General features: G+C 38.1%; 1 protein-coding gene across 4 annotated transcripts in view; it reads right to left on the bottom strand.

Annotated features, from left to right (window-relative positions):
• Positions 1 to 22,651, bottom strand: part of LOC148644001 (netrin-G2-like) — a 70,810-nt gene that overhangs the window by 26,112 nt on the left and 22,047 nt on the right. For 3 of the 4 annotated variants that reach the window (XM_088615507.1, XM_088615505.1, XM_088615506.1), the window contains 3 exons: positions 8,437 to 8,612; positions 7,097 to 7,123; positions 6,346 to 6,411 (listed from right to left, as the gene is read on the bottom strand). In XM_088615507.1, coding sequence (XP_088471633.1) covers positions 6,346 to 6,411; positions 7,097 to 7,123; positions 8,437 to 8,612 — 269 coding nt within the window. The remainder of the gene's footprint in view (positions 1 to 6,345; positions 6,412 to 7,096; positions 7,124 to 8,436; positions 8,613 to 22,651) is intronic. The other variant, XM_088615508.1, reaches the window with a different exon arrangement.

The following is a 22,651-nucleotide window of genomic DNA, read 5'->3' as shown; positions in this document are numbered from 1 at the left end:
AACAGGTGTGTAGTTAGTAAAAGAATCATAAGGTAAAATCATTTGGGAAATGCAGGATTGAGAAAAAATATATAACTAATTGGAAGTGTGTTGAAAAAGGATTCTTCGGAGTAACAGCAGGGAAAGTTGGTGGATCCTTGGGGAACGGCTGAGTTCAGCCTGGATGTGGCCTGAGCACAGATTGGCTTGACCTTAGAGAGCTGGTGAGTGGGAAGTGAGTGGAGCTGAAGTGTGGAGTGAGGCAGTGACAGCGGACAGCCTGTGACAGTTTGCTCTCCCGCCTCAGGGACAAGCCGCTTGCCTGGAGCTACAGTTTGCTCAGGGCAGAGGAGTGTTCTGAGACCCTTCTGACAGAAACAGAGGGGACACGTGGGACTTCCTCAGGAGGAAGGAGCCCCAAGAGCAATTCCCAGAATGCTTTGGTGATGGTTTTTCAGTCTAACACTCATTCAAGCCCTTCCTGAAGGACTTTTTGTGCTTGTTTGATTTTTGTTTTCCCTGTATCTCACAGGCGACAGGGAAGATTTCATTTTTCCAGAACCAGGAAAAAATGTAGTTTACAATTTTGCATTACTGCGGTTGAATTTGCCATGAAAAGGGCATAGAAAAACCTGTTCATTTTTCATGTTCATGATTTTATTGCTTTACATTATTGATTGCGTTGTGACACAAATGGCTTATGAGGTTTCAAGTGCTGCACTGAAAAGTCTTAAGGAAAGCCTTGACTTTGTGGAGGACAGTGTTTTTTTATGCCGTTTGTTTTGCTTTTTCAGAATCCTGAGTGCAAGGCATCCCTGCAGATAAGAAATATAAAGAAACATATTGTAAAACTATGTTATATATGGCAGAATCAATAAAGGAACTGAAAAATTCGAATGTACTATATGTGAACAGGGTGACACAGTGCCGTAGTGGTTAGCGTTGCTGCCTCACAGCTCTGGGCCACTGGGTTCAATTCCTGTGGTGCTGTCTGTGGGGAGTTTGCATGTTTCCCCATGTTTGTGTTTCGTCCCACAGTCCAAAGACATACTGGGAAAACTGGCCTTGATGTGGGTGTGTGTGTCTGTCTGCACTGAAAAGGACTGGAGTGTTTGATGTATAAATACAAAATATTATTATTTTTTCATTATAACACTTAATTGAATTTTAGAGTTCATCTCCATATATGTTTATGAGTATTTTTTTAGGATTAAAATCTATATAATAAAGGTGGCATGGTGATGTAATGGTTAGATTTTAGTACCTCACATCCCTTTGTCCTGGGATCAGTTCCAACCTTCAGTGTAGAGTTTGTGTGATTGTGTGGATCTTTCCTCTGGGTAACTGGTCTCCTCCCACCTACCAGAAACGTGCTAGGTGAATTAAACAGTGTCTCTATACATAGTCCCTGTGCTTGTGTGCATGCCCTGTGATGAACTACCATCCTGGCCAGAATGTACTCCTGTTTTGAGCCTTGTGTTTCCAGGATAGACTCTGTGTTCTCACAAAGCCTAGTTAAAATAAGCCATGAATACTGGTTAGAAAATACTGTCACAATATGTTTCTTCATATTTCTTTTTCACAGGGGCAGGAAAGCTAGGCCTACCTTATTCATTGCACTTTACTGTGATTACAAATAAGAGCATTTGATGATTTAACTTTATTTAATAGAAAATGAATAAAAGAGGATTAACTAATGAAGCAACCAAATACTATGAATGTGATGTTATGAACCAAGGTCATGCAGCTCATCAGAATTAAGCTGTCCTGCTTCTACTAACCCTCTACTGGTATTGACAAACAACAGTGAACAGGAGAATCACTGAGAATCAAGTGGATGATGTTACGGAGATACGGGGTGTTCGGCAGGGCTCTCAATACAGAGCGACGTGTTGCCGCGGTAACCACAGCTGAGCCCAGTTTAAGAGCTAATGAGTCTCAGCTGGAGGAACGCTCGGAGTACAAGCCGAACACTTCCCAGGGAGGGCGATTAAGCCAAGACCTTTAGGCGAGAGAGGAAGTGATAGATCAGCTCTTCGGTATGCGGAGGTTCGGCTATGAGAGAGCTGGGCCGAAGCAGGATAGTGGTGGGTGTGAGGCGCCGAGTTACGTGCGGGCGCTGTAAGGAGAGAGCGTCTGCCATTTGAGTGCAAAAGAGAAGAGACTAGCGGCTACAGTAACTCCCCACAAGGGGAAGAATATGACCGACAGTCTCGGAGGAGACTGTAACCCCGATAAGGGGCATAGAGAGTGAGCGACACTTCTAGAGAACTGGGTATAACTGTGAAGCCTTAATCCCGGAAGGGACAGTGAGGAACGACAATATGTGGCGCCACCTGTCCTTGCTGCCCTGTTGAGGGTGGCTGAGAACATCACCACTCTCGGAGGAGACCAAGTGCAAAAGTGTGCCAATGGTGGCTGCCACAAAGCCCCGTGGTGTCACAGTGTATAATTACAAAAACCTAGTCACTTTGGCATTAGTAATGGAAAAAAGAAAAAACAGCACCAAAGCATAAAATAAATAAGCCGTATTTGCAGTACAAACATCGTTTGTTTTCATATTACCATTATAACACGGGATGATTCAACACTGTCTCAGTTCTAATTTAATTACAGTGTTAAGTTTAAATGAGAAGTTTGTGTCATTCTGTTTCAGTGCAGTTGTAAAATCCTGTCCTCCCTCAGAGTGTTACTGTGAACCCGGCGCCATACAGTCACCCAAACAGAGGAGCAATGTAAAGCTATTCTCGTTTCTTCTGTCCAAGGTTTAGCTCTCAGCTCCACAATGGCAGCTGCTGCAATGCCGATAGAAAATTCCATCTACAAACCAGACTCACTAATTATAAACACTGGCCAAATGGTTGCTCGTGGACTGAGGTACTGCCTGTCATTTTGGATTGGAGACAATCAGATCAACAGCAGTGTTATTTGGCTAAAAAAAAAAGAGATTAGCAATTGACCACTCTCTTCCTCTGACACTCCTACCCAGATTTTTCAATGCTTTCGCAAATGAGGGAATGAATTTAAACGCCTGTTCCCAGAGTCTAGGAGACCCACAATGTGTTCTTTAGCCAAGAACAGATCATCCAAAGAAACAGCTGCTCATGATGATGCCATCTGCAACACACTTAGTTAACACAGAGGTGACTGAGTAATAGCAGGAAAATATTTCCTTTGTCATTCTCAGGAACTAAGAAGCATTAAGAAGGATGAGGGAACCTTATTACCTGCTCTGAACTCTTCTCATTCACACTAAAAGGGTTCTGTGTTAACAGACTGCACACAGAGTCAGTATGTGACCATATATGTGACTATACATGTGACCATACGTGGGACCTTGTCTGTGTAAATGTGAAAAGATGGCATTTGGAATCAAAATATGGATTGCAAGATATCTGCCTCTGTTATTGAAGTTCTGTCCTGTAGCTCTGAGATTGATATTAATCGTGTATGTCATAAGAACAAAAAAGGAGCTTCTGACTGTCGTGAAATATTTCAAAGTTGATTAATAATCTGTTCTTTGAATACTACTACTACTGCTTTTAGTACGCCTAGTATTCTATGATTAAGTGTTTCGAAGTGCATGGGTGTATAAGATATTGATGTGATTTTTAGGTATTGCAAAATATTGATGTGGGTCTCACTCTCAAAGAAATTTGTAAAGCTTTTAGCAGATGTCTGTTGCATTGAAGGGCAGTATCTAGAATACCAAGCTAAGAAATTTGTAAAGCTTTAGCTTGGTATTCTAGGTACTGCCCTTCAATGCAACAAACATCTGCTAAAAGCTAATAAATGTATTGCATGGTTTTCATAGACTAGTTGTTAATACGTTATAAATAAGTAGTTATTTTTTGTAGGAGACTACACACTGGATTAAGTGTCAGCGCAGAGCTATTGTCTCTGCAAACAGCTTGATCCTCTTATTTCTGACAATACCGGTATATTAATCTGAACATACCAGCACGGGTGTTCACATTTTGCCTTCGTTCAAACAACATATATTGTCTTCATAAATGCACTATAGGTTGGTAATGGGACTACGAAGATTAAAAGATTAAATCCCAAAAAGTGGGGATAGAAAAAAGGCAGGCATGCTCCTTGTCATGGGTTTAAAAAGAAACTTCAGAAAGAAAAGAATAGGAGCACTTTAAGTGCCTTCTTGTCATCATGAAGTTTTAAACAGCAGGCAGTCCATCAAAGTGTGAATGGATTTCTGGAGCCTAGTTTCGCAGGGCAGCATGACTTCATTTGTAGTGACTCTCTTGATAAACTGGGGCTCTGTTGGCTAAGAATGAAAACTCCTAGCAAACACATGGCTTGCTAATACTTTGCTGTCACTCAGCTCCCTGCCGTTGTCCTGTACATACATTCTGAAAGCATTCTGAGGATTCTGGACCAGTACTGTGGAAATAAAGTAAGAACTAACAGAGTCAACAAAACATAGGTGTGCATTTTTTTATTATTTCACCGCAAGTGTGGCTACACAATTAAAGGGTGATAATAAGGAATTGTTTAGCTTTTTCTTTTTTTCTGAAGTGCTTATTTCACTTGAATAATGTACCATAAATTGGTTTAATCTCAAGTGATAATAGCAATGAATGTCAATTTAATGAAAGAATTGATCAGACACAAACAGAGGCTAGATTATTTACCACATCCAGTAGCAGAAGCCATGAAATATTCTGTTTCTATTAACTGATTTAATTTAATTTCATATATACTTGTTTCCTATCCTATAATGTCTGCATTGTTTTACCTTAGATTGCTATTAGCAATCAGATTAGTTTTTAGATTATGACAATTTAATTGCCCAAGCACAAACTGTTTCTACCTGAGTTTTTAAATTGAATTAAAGCAACTCAAATGGGGAAGCGTTTTACTGTTGCACAATATGCTTCAATAAGAAAGTGTCACACTACATTCCTTCCCTTGTATCTTTATGTGGAAGCAATCTTTAAATAGAAAATGTAGCTTCAAAATTTAATTAACATGAGTTACCTAACCAGGTAGAATGACATAAGAAGTAAACAAAGTACATATGTGTAAATAATTTAAAATTAAAAGACAAAATATAGGTTATTGAAGCCTCTCCCTAACTGTGTTTCATATAGGCCTTTGTTGCTGAGCATTTAATCTTTTCTTGTTAGTGTCTGTCCTGTCTTTTTCACCAGTTAATAAAGAAATGCTAATGTATTTAAAAAATGGTCTAGAGTTTTACTGTGCCTATCACAGCAATAAACACAAGAACTAATACTGTTAACTACAAAAACAAGTGTTCCCAAGGTGCTCAATTACTATACTGCTTACACAGAAACACATTAATTCACCCAAATCAGAAGGACACCCCCAGATACAGTAAGAACAGATATGCAGACATACAGTAAGCTTGTGTCATCCTGCTCATGTTTATGGTTTTTGATGGAAAAACCTTGCAATGGTACAACACAAGTAGCAAAACACGAAGGTAAGCAAACTAATTGCTGCTTACAGATTAATATTCTGTTTGGCATACTTATTCAGTCGGCTATTACTTCTGCTAGGACTAGTGGAAATACATTTTTTAGAGAAATATACTTTTATTTTGAGTGTGCTATTCAAAGCATGACCTTTGAAGAGTTAAAAAAACCTTTGAGTAGACTAATAAGCGAGACAGATGCACAGCAGATAAAGCTCTGTTTCTTTGTTGCTTTTGTCAATTATAGCAATTTTTGTTTCTAGCAAGTAATAATGTTGTTTAAGATTTATAGCTTATAGGAAGCCACCAAGCATGAACAGTTTATGAAAAACAAATGACTAAATAGCAGTAATCCTTTAATAACTTAACTTGACTTCATAATACAATTTTATTTATGAGCTCCTTCTGACAGAGTCTTCACACTGAATTTATTGTATATCCAACAGAGTTTCTAACCCGTTTGGGATAGTCCATTAGTAAACCATTTTACTCAAGAAAGTGCATTAAAAGGACGGTCTTTTAAACTACAGAAAATCAACATCTTCTACTAGAGACTGAAACCAAATACAGTACGTTTACTAGTAAAATAAATGACTGTAAAACGTCATGGGATTGTAGTGGTTATAAACTTCTTTTATCTTTAGTACCCCTGCTGTTCATGTTTTTATGGATAATTATTCTCTCCAGTTAATAATTTTTCCCCAGCTTACAAGTAGTGTACAAATGCCCCAAAGTGCACTCTTAGTTTGCTTAAAAGTTTGTTATAAAGATGGCATTTCCTCTCTAGAACGATCAAATAGCTTGGGGGCAGCAGAAGACGGAAGCTGATAACCATAAGCCTCTAACTCTCCGGTCACGCAAACTACAGCACTAGATCTGCCTGACAGCTGACATGTTGGTTGGAGTCCCACCTGGCTGAATGGTTATAATTGGAGTTGTGGTGGCTGTCACCGTGGTAACCTGCACCGGCTCATCAACTACCAGTTCAAAGAGAAGACAAATATTGGAATGTGAGACAAGAAAATGGGAAAAAATATCAGTAAATCAAATATCAAGAAGAAGCTGAATCAGAGGGAATGTGAATCTAGCTATTTGTGATTTCATTACTGTTTTCAAATCCCCACAATCCTACTACTATGGTACCCCACAAGGCCTGTAACTATTAACCACAGGGAGTTTGCCACATAAATATATAGTCATACATCAGAAGACCATGAAAACCTGTTACCTACGCAATAAAAATAACATTTCAATGACTAGATTCATTTTAATGGCTCCAAAAGTGACAGAATTGATCCCAACAGAAAACCTATCAAACTCAGGTACTCGTTTAGATCTGTCGTCAGGCCTGTGTGACAGTCCTGTCGACGGCAACAACTCGCCACAAATCTATATTACAACACACTTCGTCTTCGAAAAAAATATTCAAGTCCCCTCCCTTCTCTCTACGACATCATGACAACTTAAGAAAAAACTGTGGAAAAATTTTCACATGAGAGTTTAAAGATCAGAAATGTCACAGCAACAGAAAGACTTGCCATTAGTAAAAAGCAACAAAAACGGCAACAAAACGAAAACATGTGTGACACACAATCATGCATGATGGATTTCACGATAGATCTTCTTATGTTCTGTTCGACAGAGTTTTAGTGTATTACTTACTGCCCATGGCAGACCCAGAAGCTGCACCTGGAAGAACAAAAAAGTATAATTAAAAATAAATATTTAAATATACCTGTCTTTATTTATATCACTAAAATATATTAACACATTATTATTGGTGAGTGCAGGTTCAGTTGTACCAATTGAGCCTCCTTCTACTTTTTAATGTTCTGAAAATATTTATGTCCCCCGATATTGAAAAGACAGAGCAAACAGCTTGTTTTTATATATGAAGCTGACAGCTCTGTCAGAGACTGAAAAAGCTTTCTCTTCCCTGTGCGCAGGTACCTGTCCCAGATTTTTTTATTTTATCACCATGGTATCCTTTTAAGGGACTTTCCCTTCTAACTTGTTGAAGAAGAAAAATCTTTTCAAGTTGTCGTCCTCTGTGTTCCTTTGGTGCTTTAAGCAAGAGAGTGAGTGCAAGCTGTTTCACTGGGATTCAGTTTCAGACCTTTGCTAAGACTTCAAGAAGTATTAACAGGAGACAATGTGTTGGAGTCTAATTTAACACTAACATTATGTGAATACAGACTCATTTTTTCTTAATTCAATTTTTATTGCACTATTATTATGATACTTTATTCTGTAACTTTTAATTTTGTGATTTTTATTTTTATTTTCACCCGGTGAGCTCTCAGAAAAGACATTTCATTGCCAGCAATTACTGCTGCATGCTGTATTATAGTGCATTTGATAAATAAACTTTGATTGATTGATTGATTGATTGATTGAGTTATCTGTGGTATTTAATTATAACATGGATAAGCAAAATGAACATATCTGCAGCTTTCTTGCCTGCTGTGCTATTTCTGACATTATACAATTAACAACAGTATGATGATGATCTATCATCATTATAATTCCATCCCATATGTCACAATCATTGTACAAAAAATATTTTCTGGATTGTGTTAGTGAGACAAAATCATTTATTACAATTATAGATCAGCTGAGCCATACAAATCATTACAAGCATGGAAGAATAAATGAAGTTCTAAACTGACGGAAGAAAATCATTTTGATGTGCCTAAGTGGGTCACAGAGGAGTCTGAAGCCAAAACTAATCTTAACCGGTAGCTTGGGTTATAATAGGAAAAAAGCAGAGATCCAGGTATGCAGCAGTTCCATTAATTCCTCTTTTGGAGGGATAGTTTGCATGCACAAATAAGCTCAAAGCTTAGACATATCTATTAACGCCACATTTCAGTTAATTGCAAACTGTTCGAGCTCACCACAGGACAGTATGCTTCACTATGGCCGCGGACATGCTACTAATATTTTTCACCCAAGACTTGTGTGCCATGGCCCTGTAGGAAGAAAAGCATGGACGTGCTTACAGGTGTTGGGCGATCCATGGGGTGTGGGCAGATAGGAGCCCGGCCTCCACGACTTGGCGCGGAAGTTCTTCTTGCATCGCCCACAGTCCTGGCCAGTGGTGTTGTGCTCACACTCGCACTGCAGGGTGCCGTCCTCGGACGGCCCACACTGGCTGGCGTGGAGGTTGCACTTACACCTGCAGGGCGGGGAGAGGCAGAGGACCTGGTCAACAAAACGCTGCTGATACGTCTGAACGCCCTGTGCTATGATAATCATCATCACTGGAAATGAAAAACAATGCACAGAGAATTAGTGTCAAAATGGGAACATTAAATACAGGGTGTATCAGTCAATTATCACCCATTCAAATTTCTTCGTTTTCCAGTTTACAGAAGGTACCATATTTTAATTTTTTCTTTATCGTTTCCTAAGAAAGGATCAGGTCAAGGCAAGCCCGGTGTGACCAGTGGAGAGCTTATGTCGGGAAAGGCAGACATGTACTGTACTTTGTTCTTCATGAGAAACAACAGAAGTCCCTTAGTTTTGACATCAGTCACCAGATCTTCATTGTGTTGCATTATGTGATGTGCTAAACAAGTGTCTCAGCCAATTCTGCCTTGACAGCACTCAGCTTTGGACTGAATCAGAGAAATTCCGCTAAGTGCATGGGAGAATCTTAGGGTTTTCTCTAACTCCACCGTGCAGCGATGTGAGCTTTTTTGTTGTTTTTGGGATGATATTGTGCTCTGATTATCAAACGGTAAAAGCATTTCCAAAATGTACTCTATTTAAAGACATTTAAAGTGTTGTCATGGCAACACTTTCACTTAGATGGAAAAAAAAGATATAGCGATAGAATGATTGAATTTTAATAGTTTGGAGAGTAAAATAACCAATATACATAACAAACCCTTGGCAAGCCAAAAAACACCATTAATTAGAAACTAAACCCCACTAGAAACAAATCTGTTGACAGGAAGGAACACTTCCAGCTCATGTATTCAATTTGGCAAGACTGCAGCATTCTTCCAACTTGATTTTGGAGCTTCGATACCAAAATGAAAATACATATTGCAAAGTTGTCTGAGAAGGTGCTGTACTGTGGTTTATATCTTATGTCATGGAACGTCAGTTACAGTTACCTACATTTTTTTAATTTTGAAAGTGCAGTATCCATATATGCACACATGCACAGACCTATGGAGCTGGTTAATCCTTTGTCAGCAGAGACATTTGGAATTATCTAGGGATCTAAAGAGAGCACTTTGACTGCTCAGTTATGTGTACCAGGAAGGAAATGGAAGGAGACTCCATAACACAAAAGACCTGGAGCATGCTACCTGTATGTCCTTCATAGGAAAAACTAAGAAGCACCTAGGTTTTGCTTCATGCACTTTGCCATTGATGGTATACTTTGCCATTCATTGACAGTCCAACACTTGCTGTATCATCTTTAATTGTGACTGAGAAAATTCTGTAAGTCTGGAGAATAGGTATCTCTTTATTTTATAGTGCCATAGCACCATTGTAATTACTATGTAATAATATTCTAGCTGTAGTTTCTTAAACTATTGGTATTTTATCTTTGGTTATAGCTTTTTACAGCTATTGGACTGGCGTCCTATCCAGGGTGTATCCTGCCTTGAGGCCATTGTTTGCAGGGATAGACCCCAGCTCTCCCCTGACCCTGTACTGGATAATGTAGTTAGAAAATGGGTGGATAGCTACTGGACTTTGAAAGCCTTGTTTCATTTGAACTGGGTAAGAATTTACAAGCATACCTCACATGAAAACGGTGTACCACAGTAAAAATACTCCTTTCGTTGAATTCATTGACTTTCAAGAAACAATGATATGCAAATGACAAAGCTATGCCTTCAAAGCAAAAGTGATATTGTTGTAAGATCAAAGTAACAAAAAAAAACATCCTCAGAATGGGGGGACAGATTTATTTACCTAAATGGTTAGAAACAAATTAACAGGAGGCTATGGCTGAAAGCGTCCATATGAAAATGATGATATCTCTAATGCATGGTTCCCATGACTTTTAAATCATAACCTTTACAGATGAGTGAATGAATTCCAATGCATTTTGTTCCGCTGGAGTGAACAGCTATCCATTTGCATTAAATATTCAAAGGGAGAACCTATGCTACTTCAGAAAAGCCGGCCTGTCTACACAGGGATTTAGTGCAGTTACTATAGTTTTTCATCTTAATATCTGTATTTGTACCATTAAAAGGCCTTGAAAAGACCTGAAAAAAAGTTCAGTTGATTGTTTCTTATAAATCCTGGAAATCAAAACGTACGTTTTCTTATTGTCTTTGCAGGATCCCACATAAGAACATTTCTAGAACATTGTTAGATTTTTAAAAACCTTTGTACATCTTTTGGATCCATGTAGTATAGTTCTTCCACCCAAAACACATCAAATAGCTTTTTAAAACACAGATTTTATATGTAAGTTACTGAAATAATATCTGATATGTCCAAGACACAGACAGTATATAATTGGATATGAAATATATATGGGAATACAAATAGGCTGAGGATTGTGAAAACAATAAATCATTACATCATTTTTTAAAGGTAAAATTGTATGTTCATTGCACAGGAAGTTTTAATTGCACCTCTCCCCTGATGCTGAGCAAGCAAGTCAACACACCAAGTTGTATGTTTTAATTTAATTAACTTGAGTTTCAGAAGCTTATGTATATAGCTAAATATAGAGTATACAGCTAGATGTGTTCTGCTTTTGGAAAATCCTCAATTCTGGAGGCTCTTTGAAGCTCTCTCAACAGTGAAACACAGATATCCAGAAAAAATATAGCATGGCACAGTGCCACCTACACCACAGTTCTGTTTGCTGCATGAAAGAGCTCTCATTCCTCAGTGTCTATAAGCATTCGAGTTCCGCCAAATATCATGACTCTGTCTGCAAGCAGAAATTTATCACACCTCACCACGTAAATCGGACACCTTTTATGCAGCATGTACTGTAAGGTTTGGTGGCTTTTATCAAGCAACAGAAGAGCAAAACCAAATGCATCTTACATAAAGTGCCTTACTTTGATGTAATACTGGATTAACCCCCAAATTCTCATCTTGTCCTGCTCGTATATGTTACATGCTGAGCCATCAAAAAACCCAGGGCACTTTGTGCATCTGTTTCAAACTCGTGAGCCTTTTAAAAGCTGTTTACGTCTGTATGCTGCTGGGGACAGTCTGCTTAGGAATGTTTGCTTCCTGCTACTATCCCCTGGCACAAATAATGTATGAATGCAATCCACATTAATGTTTAAGAAGTCTGCAGGTATTAGCAAGTCATCAATTGAAAAAAATGCTACATGTGTTAATGCAGCGCTTAATGCAGCCAGAATTCTGTGGGTCTTGATTTAATGAGGATCTTGAAATACAAAGAGAAAGCACTGAATTGATTCAAGCACCTTCAATATCTACCAATACAACATGTAGAGGTTTTGTAAATTCCTATGTATTGTTATTGCCATGAACATTTCCAGTTATGAATGGATGAAATTTAAAGATGCACGCTTATAAACCAAGAAAAAAACTAAGGAAATAATCATTTAGTTTAAAGGGAAATTTAAACTCAGCTCTACCACACCTGGTGCCCTCCCATGGGGATGAATAAGGCTTGTCTAAGGATAGTCATTATATATTGCAAACCACTCACCACTACAGAAACAAATGTCGTGCAACATGTATTAATAGTCTAAGGTAAGGTAATGATTGTATGATGGAAAAACCTTTCTTTTCTGCTGTGGATTAAAGTTGAATGGCACACCTTTGGCAGTGTAGGTTAATTTCTAAAAGTAACTTTTCTCACTGTGGTAGTCTGTAAAAAGCATAGTAGATGTCATGAAATCTCAGGAACCACGGGAATGGGAATTTGCGATCACACATTTAAATGCTATTTTCAGCCTTGTCCCTGAAGCTCAAGGGCTCATGCAAAAACAAAAAGCGTCTATTGAGCCAAATGACAGTCCAGCCCTGTGTCTGTGGAGGGCACTGTCCTGCAGTTTCAGTAAAACAAAAAAAAGAGAGCTGTTGCTTGCTTTGAAGCCAAAACCATGCTGCTATGCTGGGAGCAGACCCTGACCAACATTGTGTGCAATCTGGAATGGAAGAGCAAAGCCCATAAGGTCTGCTTTTGGCCCACAGTTGGTGTGAAAACGGAGGGCAGGGGAACGCTCCTAATGTGTAATCCACTATTTAGACCGATAAAAGCCTTCGTGGAAGTAAAAGGAACATATTGCTATTCTGGAAGCAGTCCAATGACAGGCTGAAAAAACTGAATGTTTTAGTCTTGAAAAAAGAAGGCTATGTTGAGATCTGATTCAACTATCCAAAATCTCTCAAAGGCATCCCAATGGACATCTTCACAATCAACAGGCATGACAATACAGGCATGGCATAGTTCAGATCTGAGATCAGGACGCAGTTTGCTACACAAATGGTTGTGGGAGGCTGGATCATGCTACCCGACCATGTTGTTCAAGTTAACCTGGCTTCTGTCAAGACGTGGATGAATGAGATCCTCTGATTTCACTTTATCTGCTGAGCATCATGCCATAGAGTACAAGACCGCTTCTCTTTCTTCTGAACAGGACACCAGCCCAAAGCCACAAAGTGAAGAACGATTTAGTATAGTCAATTAAACATAGCCAAGAACTTAAGCTTTTCATTCATAACAGGATAAAATGGAAGCAGAGTACAAAGTATTAGCAAAGAAACCAGACTTACATTTCGTTACAATCAGTTTATGGCTACTTTATGTTAACATACTGTATACTGCAGTGCATATTTCCCTTTCAGATCCAGATCTTTTTAACAGGGAAATGGGACATAACTTGGAAAATAACAAAATGCAACTATTTCAACAAGGAAACAAAATTTTATTCCTCCTAGTTTTCCCATGCCCAGAGGGGTTGGGCAGCCAGTTGACCTTGGACCCCTAGAGGTTTTTTTCAACTTACAGAGGAGTTTTAACTCCAACACTAATCACCCTACTGCTCAGTTGAACTACAGCTTTACTATGATCTGATCAAGCCATTTTTGTTTGATAAAAATAAAGTTTTTACAAAAAATGGTAATCATGAAAAAGAGGTAGTCAAATTGAATATAACTGCAGCCAAGCTAAATCTTCATAAACTGGCAGCACCAAAGTATAAATCTGAGTTATTTTTAATAAGTGTAATGTGTTTCAAAGCGACCACTCGTGCATACTGTAGCTATTGCTCTGTGGGATAAAGTTTTTTTAAAAGTATACTGTAACAGTGTAAAAAATGTTTGGTCTTCTCATCTTCTTTAAATGGTAATCAAAGAAACTAGTGCAAAAATGTGCTGATGTATCTGATGTATGAGGGTGGCTTTAATCGGCACAAGTGAAGGCATTATTCTTACTTTTTTAAATTCAAATTTAATTTGCCTTTGGTCTGTACTTTGGTTGGCCTTTTAACAAACTTATATATCACAGTCGACACCAAATTGTAGTCTAAGAAATGCTTTTGTCTTTTTTTGCCCTCTTTTAGCTGTGGGTCCTAATGAGCTCATGTGGGTCCAACCACAACTGTTATCTAGCTGGTGACAGTATGTGGGGGATTACAAACAACCTTGAGACACATGGTGGAGGTTTACTTCTGTGAATAATTTACAGGGTATAGAAAAAAGCATCTTCATTACTTGGTACAAGAGAATTAGAGTTTTCTTTTTTACATGGGAGTTTCAAATGCAAGCAGCAGAACATGACGAGGACAGATTTCTTGTAGGAGCTGTTTTGTCACATTCAAACCCAAGCAGCAAATTCTGTCTCTACCCTTACAGCAAATATCAGTGACAAAAAAAAGAAGGTGCTTTTGACTTCAATAAACCCTTTCAGGATCTTAATGGCCACAATGAAGTGCATATTCATCATGTTCTTATCCTTATACTTCCAGGTCTTCCAAACACAATGAGCCAGAAGGGCTCAGGGCAAAGGCAGTTAGAATGTTAGACGTTCCTACCATCAATCTGTGTAATGGAAGCTTAAATAATGAGAGTTGCATTTAAGAAACGTTTTTGAACACACAAATCAGAGTGTAAGACCATCCTGTTAGAAAAGTAATTAGAATAACTGGAGTAAACTCCTAAAAAGGAACTAATGATTATTTTGCTCACACTTTTTATACTTGGGTATGATTCAGGTTGCCCATCTCTAGTGACTGATATACACATTAAATATCTTCTGTCTCTTTTTACATCATTTCAATATTGCTATAGAGAAATCAGACATTGATCAGAAGGTTTATATATGGCAATGCGTTATAGATAACTCTTGTTCACTGTCACATCTAGCTACCTGTTTGCCTTCCACTGTCAGTTTTATCCCTGTTTAAATAGAAAGTTCATGCTGTTGCAGCAGAAATTGGCAATTCTATTCATTTTTTATCAAGTGGGGCTCTCAAGACAACATTTTATGTACTCCACACTCCAACAGTCATGGGAGACCAAGATGTTAATTTAAGAAGCATGTTTTCAGCATGGTGGCACATTTTAGAAGAAAGGAATCCTTCCACAACACTGGAATGAGTAGCACCTTTGGAAAAGTGAACAGAACTTTCACACCCTCTGTTGCAACAACTACTGAAGTGCTAATACTGCAAATTCAGCTCACACCCCCTCCATATGCTACGTTTAGGAAGTGACAATATTTACACACAGCAGGATTCTTTGTTTTAGTGTACATGCTGACTAAGGTGAGCTTTCTCTGATGTTGCAGAGATGGAAATGACTTTTCCTAATTAGGTGCTTCCTAGCCTTTTCTGTTGGAGACCTTCTCTGGCCCTCTGTGACAGCTAGTATTCCCACAGTGCACAGCAGAGAAATTAACTTTGCATCATTCTGCATTACTGTTTCACAGCATTTGCATACTATAGATAAAAACCTCTGTTATTTTCTAGTCCACGTTTAGTGCTTTCAGATCACTGTAGAACCCCACCATTGGCGATCTAGCAATTCATTGTTTTTTCTCCTCTCTTTACTAGATCACTATACATAAAGATGATTATATAAAATGCTGTGTAGGAATGCTAGAAATTCATCATGCTCTGTAAAAAAGTTACTTTTTAAAATGTACATTAAAATGTTTGAATAGAGGCAGGCGATAACCTATTTCTTCTGATTACTGAGCTGTGGAATAGGTATACATTCACGTATTGAATCAGAGGCTGTCCAAAAACATGCACTGTTGAGAACAGGAAGATGAAAAATTGATGAGGAGACTGCTTGTTGATGAAAAATTCTGTTTTGCTCTTTGGGATGGTTGCTTTTGTTCTCTGCCCTGGGGTGCAGACTGAGGCTAAAAAGCTATTTGTGCCTGGGGTGTCTAGCATCTCAAGGGGCTGCCTTTCTTTTAAAGATTTCAAAGTTGCCTAAGTGCCGGGAACATGTGGAATAAATTGTGGAAACGTGGTATTACCTCTGAGGCGATGCATGTGTCCAGTCATTTTTGAAGATGACAGCAGAATTACCGACAAATTAACAATATACTGTAGCCCTCAAATTGAAGATTTATGTGGCACAATACTTTAGCCATACTGCTGTAGTTTGTTGAAAGATCTGGAGAAGACACTATGTTGTACAGATTGTTGCATGTCCTTGAAACAGCACAGCCCATAAGAAGATGCATTTCCTGTGGTAATCCTGCTTCAGTAACTCTTCTTAGGTTTCATGTTCTGTCCTTTCTTTCGGCAGCATATCCTTTACACATTAGGGTCAAATTATGAAGCTACTCAACACTTACAAATCATCCTTTCAATGTAAAAATAGACTTTTTAAACCAATACAGGAATGGCTGAATGGTCACTGTTTGATCATATCCTTCCTGTGTTTTTAGATTCCTTAATTATAACAAAATGCAACAGTTTAACAAACTTTGGAGAGAACTATGATCCTTCATAGTTTGTTGAGACCTCATTTTCTCTGATTTAACTTGTGTTGGTTTCTTATTGTTAATCTAATTCAATGCATCCATCTAAGGTGGTCTGATGAACCATACAGGAGAGAAATCTCATATTTATTCATAGTTGTTTGATAGAAAGCAGCTTACAGTAGACTTCGAAGAGTTATGGGTTAATGTCTTTATTTCCTCAAAACCATCAAGTGTACCATCAGTCAGACTATCTTGCCCTCCAGCTTCTTAGCAAACTGCATACTAATAAAAAGCCACCAGTGCATACTCAAATCGATCAATGAAAATGAACAGAAATGTTGTAGAAGAACAAATCCTGCCCAAAACATAATTAATAAGAAAAAACTATTTGGAAAACAAAAAAAAACACTCCAAGTTAGCAGACCAGTTACTAATTGTTAATGTGTTTTTGAACTAATGTTAAACACATCTCAAATAAACAGTGCCTGTGAATGGGCTCACTTGACCTCTTGACTTTCTTTGACTTTAGGTCTGCATTAAGCATTTAAAATGAAACCTCCACAGTGACCTTAGCATGCTATGAGCTTGGTGATTTGAAGAGCGCTCAATGTTTGAGCTACTCATCAATACAAATTCACCAAAAGGTTTTGTATAATTCTTCCACCTCAAGAGATTGAGGCATTTTTACAGAGTTTCTCGATTTATTCTTCTTCAGAGGCCAAAGGTCAAATGCTTGCCTGGAGACATGACAAAAGCAATGTGAAAAGTAAAGACTTTACAGCTGCAAGCAGCTCTAAGTACCAATACCACAATAAAACAACAGCACTCTCTTTATTATGCATGATGAATACTGCCAGTTTAAAGATCCTGTAAGCATTTGTCATGAATGTTTATTCTATGCTTGTAGAATAATCATTCTTTCTAACAAGCGCTAGTAAAGGTGTATAAATAATTAAAGTAAGAACCGTGGTTGTCAATTCTAGTATTTATATATTTTGAAATGGCAGATAAATATTGCATACTAAAAAATTCAATAAAAATATAGGAGTTATCGTCACTATTACATATCTATGTCTGTTTCTAATATGCATTATAATATGCATGGGTGTGTTTCAACAGTGACCAAGACAGAAGCGTAGTTTTGCTGGTTTCTGCATGTAAGCTTAGGGGTGCCATCAGACTGCTGACTTCATCCTTCTCTTGAAATAATAGTGACTGGATGTTAGGGGATTCTCCAGTCTACTCCTGCCGTGATCCGGATACAAATCGGAGTTTTTGCTGCCACAGCACAAAATCCTGAGCACTATATGATCAGGACGAGCTGAAGAGGCAGACTCTTGTCTGGATGTTGTCTACTTATTATTTCACATGACCCACTATGGTTTCCATTCTCGAGTGTGTTTTTACCCAGTTCAAGTGCTACACTGCCCCACTACACAACCCCACTACACAACAACACAGAGGGTGTGTGATTGCTGAGTGGGCCCTGGGCTTTTATGGCAAAATATTTATTACAAATGTAACCTGATTTTTCAAAACTAAGCTTTATGTGTAAGCTTACGTTCAATTTTCTTTCTTACTAATGCCCTGCCCTTAAAGCTTTACAAATTAATTAACATTAATAAAGAAGAAAGATTTGGATTTGGACACTCTCATCATTTGACTTTGACTTTAATTCATATGAGCTTCTGTTCGCAGTCCTTACATGTGTCTGTTTGTCTCTCTCGGCCCCACTTTGTTGAACCTTACTGCAAATTTGTTAATGAAACGCTGTTGTCATTCACAAACATTATGTCCTGCCTAACAGACTCTATACAGGTGCCCCTGTTCATTGGTTTGACAATGCAAACAGAACATTTTCATTTAAGAAAAGTAAAAAAACAATATTATTAACTATGAACACAGCTGTATATTGATGCTCTGCTCTCAAGGACGAACAGCAGTTCTGAACCTGAGATGTAGTTCCCATCATGCTAGAGATGCTTGTCTCGGCTTTATTATCTTTGCATCCTAGCAGAATATACTGTACATTAGGAAGCAAGAATCAATAAAATAGTTGTGGTAAGCATACTGCACTGGGTATCCAGATTCAGAGAACATCCTTATGAGGGACATTTAGAAAGGCCATGCAAAACAGAGGTGAGTAACTTATCATTAATGATCATTTATCTAACAGCAAGTAACAAAATGATTATAGATTCAGGGTAATTACATAATGCAATACAGTAATTCTCAATCTTGAGAATGTCTCTCTATACAAAAACACAAATTAAGATATATCTTTATCAATCTTTTTTGAATCCCTTAGCTCCACAGTCCATTTCAGTTCTATAAATTGCAACATAGCATTAGTAAACACTGAGAAATTATGCTATTGCCACATTCGTCTCATTAACATGGTGGATCTGTAGTTAGTATAGCATTTCCTATAGCAAGGCAATGGCTTTCTCTCGAAAAGTGCCTCTCCTACAGTGTGATGCTTTTAGAGGCAAACATAGCATGATCTCCTGAGAGCAAAACCGAATGCTTCATGTTCCGGATTTCAACAGAACAGGGACTGTTCGTTATGGTTTCCTCATTACGTACACCCTGCTGCCTGTACAGCAACAAAGGCAGGGCCTATAAAGGAACTAGGGCACGTTATTTGCTTCTGCAGAATTAATTGAAGACTCTGACTTGCTTCACAACATGGCAGAGCAAAAGCAACTTTAGTTAAAGCTGTCTGTAAAACGGCTTCTGAGTTACTGAATCCTACATGATGGCTTATCGCCGATTCTGTGACTTGAGCTTCCATTAAATACATCGGGAGACCATATTTTATCAGTTGTGAGGGTAAAAAAAAAAAGCACTTCCGAGGCAGGATATCACTATTCCACAGGAGTCGGCATTTTAGCTTCCTTATTGTCCTTGACAAAATAGGAGACATGTCTGTTATCAATTTAAAACATGTTGTCAGGGGCTAAACTGAGACGACAACAAAAGAATGAGACTAACACCTCTGTAGTCCTTCAAATAATACTGCCAGAAGGATTGACAGAACCTTGAGTTTGAAAGGATAATATAGGGGAGATCCTCAACAACTAACAGTCACTGCGAGAGTCAAGAAAAAGATGCTTGCACACAGTCTATGAAAGACAATTCAACTATAATGTGTCACAGGCATATATATATCACAGGGCTTTTACATTATAATGAGGTTGTTAAAATAACATTAGTCCACTAGGCTCTTAATTTTAATCTCCACCATTAATGGACTGATATTTTAGGTTTGAAAGCTAAGTGGTCAGGGGCTCACAGTAAGTCTGAATCAGCAAATCAAATCTAGGGATCTCAGTGCTGAAACTTGGGTCAAATAGATCTATGCCCATCCATTAATCTACTGAGCTTGAAACAGGGGAATTGCAAAAGGACTCAGGATGTTATTATGAGCCTGTTACAGAGGCGTCACTCTCCAGGGCTCCAAAGAGCACTCAGATCTCTCGAATCGCTGCACAGATTCTGTGCCATTTCTCTGCAGTGGGATCTTAAAAATGGCAATTTAAATCTGCCAGTACCAGTCAACAATCTATGCATGAGGTGCTCTCTTGACTGAATGCAAAACATGAAGCTGTATATCAATACACCATTTCTATGCAAAAGGACAAAATACAAGAATAACAAATTAAAGCATTGTTAAATGCAAATATTCCTATATCATGGCCCTGAGTTATGATGTACTCCCTTGATCACAGAAACAGTAGCTTGACAGTGTTTTAATGTTTGGGGGGGAGAGATTGGAGAGTGCCAGAGAATGCTCTGAAATTGAGTCATGAGAGTGATATCATATCTACTGCTTGGGATAGAAAAAGCTCAATGTGTTTCCTCTGGGCGTCTGTCATTTCTATTTTTATGTCACTCATACTTGTGCTCAATGAGGTAAATAAAAGCACAGGACATTATTTTAATGAGTAATTGGAGTGATTATTGTTAATATTGAATTTATTATATATATATATTATAATGCCCAATAGCCAGCCCTTTATAAACTGTGGTGAATAGACATTGTTACCTACCAGTGGGGAGTACTACAAACAATCTTGTTACAGTGAAATAATAATATCTGAAATAAAAGGTCAGTTTTTCAGAAGTATGGTTTTTGTTTTCATGATTTATTTTTCCATTATGTATAATTTACATTCGTTATTGTCAGTCTTTTAACGGAGGTATAAAAGATAACTTACAGGTATTCATACAGTACAGTTCTGATTCACTGTGTGAGTCCTGAAAAATGTCTTTGTCAGTCTATTTAACTCTGTCTGAAATAAGTGATTTTATTCCCTCAAAGGCAGTTTAAAAACAGTTTCAAAGCATTCCAGATTTATGGGCCCAGTAGGCAGTTCTAATCATATTATATTGTAAATTCTGCCTAGCAGGAGTAAATTCAAATTTAGCAAAAGTGAAGTTTGCCAGTTCACTTAAATGTGGAGTTAATTTCATAAACCTGTCCTGTCTGATATTATGTGCAATACAGGGATTGCCATTTTTTTGGGCTCATCTTTTTCTCCTTTAAAATGCTCATGACTCAATGCAAGGATTCTTCCAAGCAGTTAAAATTAGCTACAGACAGCTTTTACTCTACATTAAACTGCTTAATTGCTTTGCCAAAGATCATATAGTCTGGTCTACAGGATTCAGGTTAGGTTATGAATGAATACTGTAGAGTTAGATCTATGTGTTTCTGTGGAGTCAGTTTCCTAAACTTTCTTCAAGTTAAAGAGGACAGATCACCTCTCCAGGGTTCTGGGGAATCCTTATTTAACTGCCAAGAACAGTGTGCGACATATTCAAACAGTTATCAGAATTTACATTTTGTGTTGGTGTTTAAAATACTCTTATACAATGCATGCATTCTCTGTTTAAAATATATGTTATGTCTTTGTCTTAAACACAACCTTTATGGTAAGGCAAGATGTTGATCAGGGATGTGCTCTGGGAACTGCTTGTGTTTTAGCGCTGACAAATGAGAAACTGGATATTAGCGACAACAGCTCTGTAGTGTGTGCGTCATCAGTACTATAAGATGTCTATATATGTATGACTTCTTATTCAAAGGCATTACCAATTGCTTTGTGAACTAAATGAGCATTTGCAGTACAATATGGTTGGGGCAGTGTAGCATAGCATAGTAAGTAAACCTGACCTGTAGGTTCAAGTCTCCGCTACAGACATGGCTGTTGTATCTGGAGTAAGGTACTGTACCCTAGTTGCTCCAGTTCACCCAGCTGTACAAGTGGGAACCAGCATTTCTGGGAAATCATCCCTGAAACACACTGATATCCATCCAGGTGGGGGATCTCTAGTGCACTTAAACCGAGAGGAGGTCTGTCCCAATGAGTCACGGTAACACTGGTACAGACTTTGCCTTTACCTTTTACAGTGAAATGAGGAATTAAGAAAATAATTCCGTACTACGAGGAGGCTGGGATTGTCATTATTACTTAAAATTCTTAAATGCACAAGCTATATTTTGCTAACAGTGCTGGGTTTGGTAAGTGATATGCAAATGCAATTGATTAATCCCAATTCTGAATTAGTGGAAAAATTAGATAATATGAGTCAGAGTTCATTTGATCTCTAGGGAAGAAGGACTTGCCTACGTTGCATAAAAATCAGCATTTGCTCCAATTGAGACAGGCCCATTGCTGACCATTGCCTTTGGCCTACAGTATTCAGTAAGTATAAAAATAACCAGGTGAGGGCTTGGTTTTTATCCAAAAAACTGACCAGTTCCAATTGCCTGGAGCCTAATTGTTAGATTCAGGATTTCACCAAGATTTAACCAAAGATTTGATTTCACTTGGGTGCTCCGGAATTTTTTTCAACTACTTCTTCATAGCTTAGAGTGGCTAAAAAATAAATTTGTGCTGTGGGAATGCTCCACAAGCGACAACATTAAGAACCGTTCACTCTGAGACAGGGATGCTTTGTACATAACAATACAAAAGCGTGGAGAGAAATGTATGTTGCCCCAAGAGGGATATAAGGAACGTCCTGAGGCTTGCAAGCAATTGACATTTTCTCTGCATTGTTCAACCTGTGTGTTCGGTTTTTTTTTCCTCGTTGGTTAAAAGCAAAAAAAAAACATTACTAGGTCACGGATGTGCTTGAAAAGTAAAGAACTTTGAGTAAAGCTTTAAGTAAAGAACTTGTGCTGTAGATGTAAATTACTTTTTTGCTTTGGATTTCTTTAAAATGTAGCAATGGCAACATTCACATAGATAATAATTAATAATTACTTACATTTATATAGCGCTTTTCTGGACACT

The sequence above is a fragment of the Lepisosteus platostomus genome, chromosome 21, assembly GCF_059453375.1.
Source record: "Lepisosteus platostomus isolate fLepPlt1 chromosome 21, fLepPlt1.hap1, whole genome shotgun sequence".
NCBI classification, from domain to species: Eukaryota; Metazoa; Chordata; class Actinopteri; order Semionotiformes; family Lepisosteidae; genus Lepisosteus; species Lepisosteus platostomus.
Note: the sequence above shows the minus strand (reverse complement) of the source record. Positions and strands in the feature narration are given on the sequence as shown.